At 38.2% G+C, this 13,828-nt stretch overlaps 1 protein-coding gene across 3 annotated transcripts in view; it reads left to right on the plus strand.

The window, feature by feature from the left end:
• Window positions 1-13,828, plus strand: part of ADCY1 (adenylate cyclase 1) — a 162,882-nt gene that overhangs the window by 58,501 nt on the left and 90,553 nt on the right. For all 3 annotated transcript variants that reach the window (XR_012580535.1, XM_026793409.2, XM_005487018.4), the window contains one exon: window positions 8,810-8,928. Coding sequence is in view for 2 of the 3 variants with exons in the window: in XM_026793409.2 (XP_026649210.1) it covers window positions 8,810-8,928 (119 nt within the window). In the remaining variant the exon portion in view is untranslated. The remainder of the gene's footprint in view (window positions 1-8,809; window positions 8,929-13,828) is intronic.

Consider the following 13,828-nt stretch of genomic DNA (forward strand, 5'->3'; position numbering starts at 1 on the left):
GTAAATAGTATGGATTTTATTTGATAGCAAATATGAGAAAGAGAGACACACAGAGAGAGAGAGAGAAAGGAAGACAAAGAAATAGAAAAGAGGTGGAGGGGACAGAAAGAATAACAGAGACAGAAAAAAGTAAATACAACCACTCTCTGGATCCCACCATTGTCCCATTGATCCTCTCTAGCTGTTCTTCTTGGTGGTGAAGGTCCCTCTGAAAAGCATAGAATCCAATGAATGAAGAAATACTCAGACCAGGTGGTAATGCCCAGGTGCCTCCCCTCTGTGGGGGGCAGCTTGATGCAGTTTCTTGCAGCAGACTCTGGATATGTTGCATCACTTTGCATCACGTACAGTACTGTGGTGCAAGGTCTCAGGAATAAGTCTGGGGAGCACCTTGAGGGGGTCTTTGATGGATTGTGACACCCTTCAGTTGCCTCTTATGTGAGTGTCTTGTGGACGTGGCCTGTGGGGTTGGAGGTTTCACAGCTGGGCCGATTTGTATAAGGGAGGATGGGTATTCAGTGCCTTTGGAGCAGAGGTTATGCCACACACCTCTTCCTTCACCTTCAGTGGCAGGAGGAATCTGTAAACCTCTGTGGGCTGTGGTGTCCCCCACCCCAAACTCAAAAAGAGAAATGATTCTCAGTGAAGCTGCTGTGGATTGTGGATTCATTCTTCTCCCTCAGCCTGAGATGACTGAGCAGTAGTGTCCCCTTTATCTTATCTGGACAGCTTAACTCACAGTCCAAAGTTCCAGTCAGGTATCTTTAAGGAGGGGTGGGCTTCTGTGGTTCTAGCTTCTTTATACAGTTTTTTCTATAATAGGGAAAAAGCCTTCATAGCAATATTTTTATTAACCACTTCAATCCCTTACACTTATTTAGCTTGCGTTTTTGTGGATGGTACCTACAAAGTACAATGTGCTACCAAGTTTTCCTCATTCTTGTCATGCTACTTCTTGAATGCTGTCTTGTGGACTTTGTACATTTTAGCAGTTTTATGGTTTCCTTGTGACTACTCTCCTTCCCAATGTTTCTGCAGCCCATTGCCTTCCATTTTAGCTAGGACTTCATGTTTTTCTTTCTTTCCCAAGGCCTTACCATCTCCATTGTGACTAACAATGTTCCATGTGGAAACTACCAATGCCTCATTAAACACTATCGTTCTGATGAATCCTTGCTTTCCTTTATTTAAACAAAAATAATCACTTAACCATAGAAAGATGTCAAGCTGATCTGGTATAGGTGTATTCAGACTGAATGCATCGTGCAGTTCATACAGAGTGTATTGGTCATCTGCCATAACTATGTTGTTAACCATTCTCCTATTATTCAAAATCTGTGCATTAGGTATCTGGTCTTTTAGGGATGGTCCTTTATGATTACAGTTGTAGCAATGACTTGCTGATAAATAGGATTTTCCAAGAAATCTCGGGACTGTTCTGAAACATTGCCACCTTGTGGCGTCTGGAAGCTCACCGACTTTAACAGTGCTACTTCATGTACTTAGATGGAAGAAAGGGCATAGCATAGCTGAATTTCCAATAATTCACTAATGAAATCTGTTGACTTTGTTTTCCAACTTACAAAAATATAAATGAATCCTAATAGTCATACACAAAATCATTCTTCCATGCGTTGCATTAAGCTTCTTTTCACTCTCCTTTTTTTTTTTTTTGTTTTTCCTTAGAGTAAATTAAAATGGCTCTGAAGTGTAATGTACAGGTGACAGAGATTGTGAACCCACTAAGATGTAGCTTTTAAAATTATACAAAATTGAGCATGGTACCATGGTCATATTAGGTAGCAGGTGGTAATATTTAGGATGTATTTTGGAGTTCCTGCTGACTAACTAGAAACTGAATCTCAAAATTATATAGATGAGTTGACTCTGAAACAGTCCCATTAATGTTTTACATGCATGTCTGATGCTTGTCTTCTCTAGGGAGACAAGTTTGTGTTAAAATATGATGGCACTTGCCTCTGAAGTATAGCAATAACAAAAGAAGATCTGTGATAGACTGCAAAAATTGTTGGGTTAGATTTCATGTTCCATATTGTAAAGGAACTTTGTAGAGTAGGTGATCAAAATCTCCTTCTCTTTTGAGGTCCTTTTCCTATTTGTCATCATTGTTGGACTGTTACTACAGAAAACAAAAATATTCGTGTTTTATCAGCCAAGAAACAAATATGCAAACCTGGTTTTGTCACGTTAATTTTTTTTACTTTCTTCGTTCCTAAAGTTGCTGTGAAAATGCAAAAAAAAAGGTAACATGGCATGGGCATGAAGACTATCCTGAATAATATGGTTCAGTGCTAGGGAGGGTAAAAAAGGACCAGGATCTGGAGTGCCATGCAGACTTATTGCTTTCCCCAGCACGAAATTGGTAACCTCCAAGTCCCATTTAGAGCAAGTTCCACAAGACAGAGCTCTCTGCCATCCAGGTGTGGGGCTCAGACTCCCTGACAAGTGAAGGCAGTGCCAGCTTGCTGGCTGGAAGGAGCAGTTCAGGAGGAATTTAATGAAGCTGGCTGAAAGAGATGGAGCTCTATGCATTACAGCCCTGCTCTCATGGGATTGAGAAACATGCAAAGTAATACAGTTTTCTACATGGCCCTTCCACAGCCTGCAGCTCTGAGGCAATGCTGCAGGCTGTGAAAGGGCTATGTAGAAAACTGTATTACTTTGCATGTTTCTCAATCCTTCTCAATCCTCAGTCCAACAGTTCCCTTGGTTGCTTCTCTCAGCTTGGTTGCTTATCTCAGAAAAAAAATGACAGCTGTTTCCTTTGATAAAGTAGTCTGCTCTGACTAGAAATAGTATTTCCATTTTGTTTTCTTTATATCTCACATGATAAACTACAGGAATACAACTTAGCATGGGGAAGCACAGCAAGTTTTTTGATAGAAATTTGTGAGAATGCTGGCTAGGAACATTTAAGATATTCATGTGCTTTTGAGCCTTCTTTTCTGATGAAGGGAGTATGGATTCATTTACAGCTTCCTGAAAGAATTCAAAAATGTATCAGAGTCATTTCCCATACTAATGTAAAAAAAATCATTTTGTACAATATGAATAACTGCATAATATTTGGACAACTGCATGGAATAATTCTAAATCAAGGTGAAAATTTTAAAGGACTTTGAGTAACTTATAAGTGTTTGGAATGAGAAGTAACATGAGAAAAGAGTTTGATTTTCAAAATGGGAGGGGACAGGCATCTTCTTTTGGAGGCAGGCACGAGAAATGTATTAGGAATATGTACTGGGTACTCCCATAAAAGCAGAGCTGGGAGGGCAGAACTGGGATGCTTGTGGGAGAGGCATTGTCCAGGGCAGGGATGGGGATAGAAGAGAGAATTGTGGTGAGAAGCCTCCAAACTGGAGAAATCTGAAGAGAGTGTTGGGGCAGAGTAGAGCATGCAGATGATGGGGATTTTTTCTTCAATAGTGTCTGCTTGCTTCTTTCATCTCCCTTCTCAGAAATGAGAAATCACACAACTCCTAGAGAGTGCTGAGCCTTGAGCTCCTCTTCTGTTTTAGAAGATCCATTTGTGTGTGATGAGATAGCAAGAAGGCTTCAGGGCTTCCCAGGAGGCTTCAGGCACCCGCCTCTCCTGGTCCTTGTGTACCAAAGGAGACACCTGGATACACAGTGGTCAAAGCAGACCTCTGGACATCATCAAGCCCAGCCATTCCTTCAAAGCAGGACTGCCAGTGACACCAGGTCTGGTCAACTTTGACTTTGTCTATTCAAGTCTTGAATAATTCTTAAAGTTTTTTCTTGGGTCCAACCCAAAAAGAAAGTTGTAGTCCAGGGTTATGTACTTGTAAACAGGGTTGAGGATGTTCCAAGCAGTAACATAGGGTATTTTTGTCCATTAACAATGGGAAACACTTTTTTCTTATCCATTTCTCTGCCTTGTCATATTTTCATTCTTTGTAATGTGCATAATGGTACTAGTTGTTGAATAGGGCCAAGGTAACACTGAGCAATTCCTAATTCATTTGGTATGCACATTTTGACTTGCCTTGGAGTCAAAATGAATGTTTGTTCCTCCTCTGTCTTCTAGTGATGCTCCATTGCTGGAGAGAGAAATTTGAATATTTTTCTAAATTGAATATCTTTCTCAAAAATAGCTATCTTTATTAGTAGAGCAGTAATCATTATTAATCAGGATGATACCATTGGCAGAGGCAGCTAAATTGGGCATTTGAAATCCCAGAGCAAGACTAGGAATATAAAGTGTTGTGAATGAAGGAGATGTATATCCTCATATCATTTTCTTTTTTTTAGTGAGATTTCTGCAGGGAATGCAAAATCATTGACTGACAATTACAGTCTCTGAAAGTATTTTTTTTTCAGCATGTGATTTTACTTTAGATCATTTTAATGCTTAGTAAACATGTACTGCATGAGAAGAGAGTACAAATCCCTAAAATAGTGTAAGTTGGTTGTGTGGAAAAAATGTAATGTTCTGAAAACACCTGTAATAATCCTAAAAAAACATCGTGAACCATTGAGAAAGAATAAAATATAGAAACATCTTGTTTCTACTAGACCTTGTGATTAGGAATATATCACGAGTTGAGGCTACCTCAACAGAAAATAATTTGTGACCAATTAGAAGGTTTGCAACATGAGTGGTGTTTTATTTTGGTAAAAAGTGTTGCTAATTAATTAGTGCTCCCTGTGTTACTCTTTCTATTTTTTCCTGCCATCACCCACCCCTGTTGGAGCCAACAACCACTCAAGCAAGAATGTCACCATAAATGTGAGTGGTCTTCCATTGGTTCTGTCACTTGTTGCATTCAATTCACTATCCTTCACACCTAGTTTTCCTTTTAGCCTGGTTTACAGATTATTTTTATAATCAGATCAGCCATACGGGAGCAAATGAAAAAACTGGACAAAAACTGCAGGACTTGCTGAATAGAGGTCTAGGCAGAGCCCCTTCCCAAACCTACCAACAGCTATATTTTGTGTACATGAATTCACTCTTGCTGCTCCAAAACTCTGAGTCCTTCAGCATTCCTTAGTCTGACATGAAGGGCAATACTGCTTTGACTGATAGATGAGATTTTGCTGTAAATAGGAGAGACTTTTCTTATATTCTTTCTAGAGAGCTGGACGGTGTCTTTCATTTACTTTGTGTTTTGATACTCTGCATTGCAGGTTACATTTTCCAGTCTCCCCTTAAGGGATAAATCATGCAGTCATGCTGCTTACAGTCATTCTGCTGCTTCCCTTCTTGATCTGAAAGGTCAGCAGTGGCTGCCCTTTGAGAAAGCCATAACTGCATCTTTCCTCACTTGGTGAGGAATCTAATCTCTAATCTCTAATCTCATCTCCATCTCACTCTCCTCTCTAATGAAAAAAGCAAGCCATCATAATATGATAGAAGATTTTCATGTTCCCTTCAGCCCTTGTTATAGTCAACCTAAAGTGTATAAGAATCATTATTGTTGTAGCCTCCCTTAATACATCTGACATCTGCACTTCGCAATACAGTCAGGTGCTACATCCTACAGCTCTCCAATGCTGCTTTCACAGTAATGATTATTCTTATTACTTCCCTGGATTGCATGTTATTTGTCATGCACTGCAGACATTATCTCTGAGCTTTTTATTCACGTATTGTAATTGTGTTTGCAGGCCATAGAAAACTATTCAGTTAGCACTGCTCTCTGGAAGAGTCTGTCAGTATAATTTTGGTTTGCTTTTTTCTCTGGTTAAGTTTGACTTTCTAGGAAACAGAAGTCTAAACCCAGTCTCTCCTGAACAGTTTTGGATTTTACTAATCCGTTTCAGCAAAATGGTGAAGAACTTGTTTAATGTGTTCGCTGCAAGAGAAGCTCCAGAGTACATTTAGTCCTTATCAGACCTTGAAAAATTTCTTATCCAGAGCAATACTTATGAAATTCCAGCATCATTTTGCAGTCTTAAGCATCAGAGAATATAACCATCTGTCCAAATTCCTCTTTTGTATGTGCTCTTTATTGCCTGAGAATGGTCATCTCCTTTTATAACCTCAGTTTATTTCTCTTAACACAGTAAAACAACTTTAAGATACAAGTTGCAGTCAACAGAGCTTCATAAGATCCACTATGGACAAAATACCTGTTTTGGATTGTAATCCAAAATTTGTGTTACCCAAATACAATTCTGCTGCAGAAATATAAATTTACTTAATTAAATCAGCATAAAATTTAGAATGAATAACCATCTTTTAGTGACATGAAATGCTTTGGTTAATTGGAAATGGCTATCCGTGTAAGTATCAACAAATATTGAAATCCATAATATTCTTTGCCATATTCTTCATGTACATTGTTACGAATGTAGAGGAGAGCTCAAGTAAGTCCTGCCTTAGACTCAGTTTTCTGGCAGTCGCTCTGTTGGGAGTAGCCTGCAGCCCAGATCACTCTCACTCACAAGTTCTTAATAATGGTTGGTTACGTCTATTACAAAATTATTTATTTAATTAACATTTATTTATTTATTTAACACAAATTTAACATACATAAAACTTTAACAGATGACATACTACACAGGATGAACAAAAGAAACACTACTACCAGATAACCACAGTGCACAACTGAAGTACCTAATATTACAGCTGGCAAAGAAATAGCATAGATCGGATTCCATGTATCTTACCATCCAGTTGCTGATGGGGCACACATAGGATCCTTCCTCCCAATTCCCAGGAATGTAATTGCAGTACTTGCATCCAAACTTGTGGAAGTCCTACACATTTCCAGGGTGTATGTCAGACGCTTCTACCTCCATGAAAATTTGTATAGCTTTTATGGTTAGCAAAGTAATGTGTCTCACAGTTGGGAATTCCTACCTCATCTCTCTACATCTCACTCTCAAGACGAGATATTTATTGTCAGCTGGGGATCTCACCTCCCTGGTGCCAGAGATAACTCACTGCTCAACATCTGTGCAGCCTGGGTTATGCCACCAATTCTTGTGAGGGAGAGAATGTCCGGAGCTATGCACCAGCTGACGGACGTAACAGATAAGCTCTTCTGTGGCAGGAGGGAATGTTCTGCTACATATATATAAGAAGAGTAGGAAATAGAGTTAGCTAACAGTCCTTAGCCTCAAGACAATGTGACCACCACAAACACGACAGAACTTTAGTCCAAAGTTCACCAGAGAAGTTCTGCAAAGTTTAACTTCTTACTTTTTTCAGTGTGTCTTCCAGAAGAAACTGTTAAGATAAAAAACCCTTTGAATAAACTTTGAGTATTATTTAATGGCCTTTTTTGGTGAATGTGGGCATGTTAGCAACATAATAGCACTTGCTGATACCCTCTTCTCAGTGTTAATTTTTGCTCCTTATTTATTTAATATTGATTAAAGGAAAGGAGGATGAGGTTCAGCCAAAATATGCACTTCTGTGACATCTTGTAGCTGCCATTACAGTGGCTCTTGACAGTCAGATAACAGAATCACAGAATAGTTGAGGCAGGAAGAGCACTCTGGAAGTCATGTGGTCTGACCACCTTGGTTTCCAGGATGAGATCCTTCATCACTTTCAGGACCCAAGGTGAAAGTGACTGCCCTGCAGTTCCCTGCATCCTCCTTCTTGTCTAGAGAAGTGACATTTTCTTTCTTCAGTCTCTCAGTCACCATGTTTGACTGTTAGGTGTGACTTTATAGTAGCATCTGACAGCTCACTCAGTGAGCTTGTGAATGTATCCTGTCAGGGCCTATGGACTTACATCTATCCAGTTTACTTAATTATTCACTGACCTAATCCTTTTCCATCAAATGTACACCTTCCTTGCCCCTAGCCTCAGCCCTTCCTGTCTGGAACCCAAGATTCCTGAATCAGATCAGATGTGGTTATGTGAATTTGTTCAGACTGTTGCCATGGCTGAAACTAGCAGGTCTAACGGACGAACTTGGAAATGCATTTTAAATGGCGAGTATTTTCTGGGTGAAAATACAATGAATGAATGTATGCATGTAGGTAGGTATCTTGAGTAGGTATCTATGGACCCCTTACAACACCTAAGAACAGCAGTTGCAGATTTTCCAGATGGTACCTGTGAATGGGTCAGAATATGTGGAAAAACTACATGGCCTTTTATAGCCAGTACTGACAAGATTCATATTATTAGAGACTCCTTTTATGTAGGTCAGTGACCTGAGCGAAAAATTTCTCAGTGAGTATAGCAAGATGTGTTTAGCCAGGGTTTTGTACTGATGCAGTTCATTAAAGACATTGCCACACTGGCTAAGATGCCATTAAAACTGTGCTTACTGTTCCACTGAATTTGACAGTGGATAAATCCATCATCTACTCTCACTGCTTAATAACCAGCTGTCATAGTCCTCGTAATGTAACACTTTCATTATATCCACGAAGAAAAAGAACACACAAAAATATAGCAAATGATCCTGGGAAGTCTTTCTCAGACAGAAAAATTTTGCTAAGAATAAAGTAAGCTGCTATTATTAGAACTGTAATGTTAGTAAAAAATATGGACAATTATATGCTCTTGAGGCTGGCTTTTTTGGTTTGCTTTTTCTAGTTTGTTGTGGGGGTTTGTTTTTTGGTTTTGGGGTTTTTTTTGGTGTGGTTTGTTAATTTTTTTTTTTTTTAGTGTAGAAGACTTAAAAGAAGACACCCACACAGTTTGCAGGAGTTAGAGAGAAATGGTTGATATTATTTATGCAGCAGACATTTTAAGAAAGCAGATTAAGAGAAGATTGTCTGCTTTGCTAGTTTAAAACTTAGAAAAATGGTCACACACTATACCACAAAACTGTTGTTGCTTATATTTTCTTCTAGGAACGTCTCTTGATGAGCCTTTTGCCCAGGAATGTTGCAATGGAAATGAAGGAAGACTTCCTGAAGCCACCTGAAAGGATTTTCCACAAGATTTACATTCAGAGGCATGACAATGTTAGGTAGGATTGATGCAGCCCATTAAATAAACTAAAGAACTAGGAATATTTAGTACAAGGACAGTGATGTATAATTGCACTCAGGTTTCAGAGGTAAAAAACCCAAGCAATAAAATGAAGATTTATCATTTATACAGAGTAGAAGAATGGGTGCACTAGGAAGATTTAATCTTCTCAGGAGATAAGCCTGAATCAATAAATGTCTTAGAATAGTAGTGCTGGGAGACTGACAGCTTTTTCCAAATGACTAGTCACTGGTTTTGTACTGTATTATGTTTTGGGTGAGCAGGAGTATTTGTTCTGCATGCTAGTTTTTGCACATTTATATTTTTTTGATAGTAAGATTAATTACTTTTAAACTAATAGATTTTCCTGGGTAATAGCATGGAAACAAAGAAAGAAAGTGTGATGCAAACATAAAGAAATGTGTATTTATCCACATCACATGAGGGTTAGCCCCCAGAGATTATTGACTAAGGCTCAGTTCTACTTCTTGCTCTTGTTCAGTAGTTGTGTGCAAGTGCTGTCATACTGCTTTTTCTTGAAGTGCATTCTTAGTTTTTATTCTTCTTTGCCTCCAGAACAAATTCCTTAAAGAACTTGTCTGTGTTTTATCACACTACTGCCAAATGCCTTGCTTCCACATCAAAAGCAGCAGAAAAGTTCTGTTGGCATCACCTTTTTACTAAACAAGGTGCAGTGTTAGTAAATGATGCCACAGAGCTGCCTTGATTTGCATGGTGTACTCATGGAGCAAAAGAGTAAATTTCAGCACCTTCTCATCTCCCTCCTCCACTGCTAAGTTTCTTCTCTCAAGATTTAGTCTACCTCCCATTGAGCTGGCTTTGATATATGCAAGGAACACTTCCTAGTGACTAGGTTGTTGCAACTAAAAGCATTTCTGTCACTAAGGCAATCAGAGGTGTCTGTGATGGGATCAGAAGACTGCCAAATTAGGTCAGTTTTACGCTGTAAAATTTAATATAACTGAATTAAAAATTAGTAGTTTACTTCATGTTAATGGTTAAATTTTGCATAATATTAATCTCATCAGTTTGCTTACAAAACTTGGTCTTTAACAATCGTTTAAAATTGGTTCTAAGTGTGCACTACAGCAAAGCTGATGCTGAAAATTATGATGTTGTTTACAGTATCTGATAGTTCTCAATTGTCAAAGTCTGACTTGATATCTCCTGAAGGACACATTCATAATCTAAATGAGCTGTCTCACTCCTTCACTTTCCTTTGTTTATGTCCCGTGGTTTCATTCTATTGCACTCTTTGCCAACACCATTTGCACTTTTTTCATTTTCTTGCTAGTCTTCCATCTTTGAATGATAACCAGTCTGTATATTTGCAATCAGCTTTTCTAATCAAGTCTCATGTATGCCAGGTTTTGATGCTTGGATATCTGCTACTTTGACCCTTTGGTGATCATAATCCTTAATATACTTATAAAACTTGTTTTTAAAAATTATGTTCTCACAGTCCTATAAAACACATGTATGCTACTATTGGTTGCCCTTATATTCAGGGTCAAGGTAAGACTGATAATTATATCATGATTAGTATATTTATATCTTGTATGTGTCACAAATCTCTGCATTCATTACACTGTTTAGAGTCATCTTAGAAAGCATTACTTTGCAGATTATAGTACTTCTGAGTCCTCTCTTTTGCCAAGATCTTTTTGAAATGCAACCTCAGGAGTAGTCTTTTTTCCTACATGATGTTTTTTTCACATAACTGCCAAAATTTTTGTGGTTTATTCAGTCCTTTGGTGTAGAGTTCATGAAAGCTTTTGAATCAGAACACCCTGTCTGGAGAGGTGAATTAATTCTCTGACATTAAGAGGGTACTTTTTTGGCAAATGAAGACCAAGTAAGATGGGGTCATTTTAATGTCACAGGTAAGATCCTGAGGGAAGAGAACTGAAAATAGCAGACCTCCCTTCACCATCTGTACTTATAAGAAACTCTATTGCCTTTTATTTCAATAATAAAACTATAATTATAATAATGATTAAAAAATGGGGTGATATTGTGTCCAATAAATATCCAGCAATCTGTGTCTAGCACATCCCAGCAGGCCAGAGTTTCACCCCAGAAGTTTTGTGACTGTGTAGGTCTGAAGGATGAAGGAGAACTCCCAGCAGGTGCCACCCTGACATCAGTATGAAGAACAGCATTACAGCATCCCTTTGGCAGGGCTGCTGGTGGTTAGTGCAATAGTAAGTGCTTGCTTTACTTTCTTAAAGAGATGAAAACAACCTTTTTTTTTCTTCTGGGTAGTGACAGTTCAGTGCTATAACAGGTAAACCTGAGAGATCATTCCTATATTCTTGTGAATTGTCCTCTTCACATCAAGTGTTCTGTAAAGTGCTGCTATTAAAACAAACCAACAAAAGGTCCCTCTATAATTCTATATTCCAGGGGTTTTTAACTCCAAAGCTACACAGTGGAAAATAGAAAAAGAGCTGCACTTTTCCTTTTGCAATGCTTTCTTTTTCTCCTTGCAAAGATGTGGTAGTATCAGAGCACTATTCTTCAGAAAAGATAGTCTGAAGGAAGCAGGCATGCAATTAGTGGATTACATGATTTTTCCATTCCTTATCTGTTGAAAAACCAACAGCAAAAAAAATACCTTCATAAATATCAGAAAGCATCTCTTACATTCTTCTAAATAGCTGCATGAAAAAGAGGGCAAAGAATATTTAATCTTACATGTGTAAAAAAGACATTGATACAGCTACTTTCTTTACCTCCTCCCAGAAAAGCACGTTACAGTGGGGATACACATACCTCTGTAAGAAGTGAATGATGGACTAGGGAAAAGTACTGGCATATTTCAGATAACCATGGCAACTGCCCTGGTTTATAAATTAGTTGGTGAATATTTTATCAACTACCCAATAGCTGTTGAATGACTGCCTGCAACTCACTGTGCTCTGGAGGGGAATGTGTCACGCTTTGATCAGCTCTTCCAGCTCTGCACTACATTTGCTACCTTGTTAAGTTTTTGAACAGACTTGCTGTGCAGTAAGAAATAAGAGCATGTGTTTTAAATGGAGACCAATAACCTAACGCAAATTCACTCTGCAAAACCAGATATGCAAATACACATCTGATATAGCATTAGCCCAGTGAGGACAATAAATTCAACAATCAGAAAAATAAAATAATTACAACAAATAAAATATCTGTGGTTTATCAGAAGGAAATAATCTGTATACAGTGCACAAGCTGTTCCAGTACACAGGTTACAGTACAAGTGTTTTTTTACTGGGGTAGTCCCAGACAAGGACACCATGAAAGATGTGGGAACCAAATGTCAAGTTACACATAAAGGCTACCCAACAGACCAGCTCTTCGGTGGTGCTCAGAAATATGTTTTGTAACATGGAGACATGCTTTTTCTAAGATTACGTTAAGAAATTTAAGATTCATATTTCCTTCTTGCCTTATTCTTACAGGGTTGAGAAATTTACAGATCACATATGTAGGTACAGTGTCCACTGTAAAAACTCACTAGTCCTGACTGAATGTCTCCGTGGACCCATAATTCCCTGAAAATTATGAAAATTTCAAATTGAGTTTCAGCCCAAATATATGCCCTGTATGGAAACCTTTGGAAACCCTTTTGGAATGGATGCTAGATATTCATGAACCTGTTTGAACTCATGGATGAATAAGCATATGGCTGGCTTCCTATATTAACACACAACTTCTTGCTTCATTCTATGACTCAAACAATGGTGAAGAGATAAAAAGAAAGTGAACATTGAACAGCTAAAAATTTCTTGGGCCTCAGGTACAGCAGTTTCATTTAGCCTTATTTTTACAAGCATGAAATAGAACTGGATGCTTTGTAAGAAGAGATATTAATTTTAGGAAACACACTGCCTGATTTCAAAGCTGCTAATAAAAAGATTCCTTGTGGCATTTTAGAGGTTCTTGAGAATCAAACTGAAGCCAGAACACAATCTGCAGATATTTATGAGCAAATATTTGTGGTCCATCCTGTCTTTTAGAAAACATCTGACCATAAATAACTTTTTAATTTAACTTAACCATTCCAACATTTTAAAAAGCTGTGATTGTGATGGCTGTGGACAGACTTCTGTGTTTAGTCTTTCTGAGCTTGTAGAACTTCACAGTGAACTAGTTTTTGTAAATTATTATTATGTAAAACACACAGCCTCCCTTTGTTTGTTTTTTTTTACAGCCCTCTTTAATTTTAGAGAGCACTTTTTTCTTAAATATTGAAGTGGGTCACACATCAAATTATTAATAAACTTCCTTTATGTTTCACCTTTGAGGCAAAAGGAGTCCTACAGGTTACCTTCTGAGGTGCCATGTACCATTAAAATACCATTTTTACTGCAAGTTGTACTTTAATTAAACAAATGGCCCAAATGAAAATAAAAACAGGGCATACAACCCCTCTTTATTTTGTAGAGTACTTGTTTATATAAGTGGCTCCATTGAAAACAGCAGGACTATTCAAGTGCACAAAGCACATGAATGAATACTGTTGAAACTGAACATTTACTACCTACAAGCTGTCAAATCTTGTGTAACTTAGCAGGACTTCTCCTGAATGCCCCATAGAGTGACATACAAAAGAGTTGCTTTGTCAATATTCACACTTGGGAAGCAGCTTAAACCTTTTAAACCAAGCTGCAGGCTTTCTGCACACAGTTCTAGCAGGTGCAGCTGATTCCTGCTGTGGACTGCAGTCACTGTTCAGGTGCTGGCTATGCCTGCCTGAAGGGATCATGCTGAGAGAAAACAGGAATACAGAAGGTCCTGGAGTAATAACTCTGGGCTTGTTAACACAGAAGTGTTTCAGACTGTCAAAGAGTATGAGATAATGATGTATGTAACTCATATGCCAGTGCTGA

Source organism: Zonotrichia albicollis, chromosome 1 (assembly GCF_047830755.1).
Source record: "Zonotrichia albicollis isolate bZonAlb1 chromosome 1, bZonAlb1.hap1, whole genome shotgun sequence".
Lineage (NCBI taxonomy): Eukaryota > Metazoa > Chordata > Aves > Passeriformes > Passerellidae > Zonotrichia > Zonotrichia albicollis.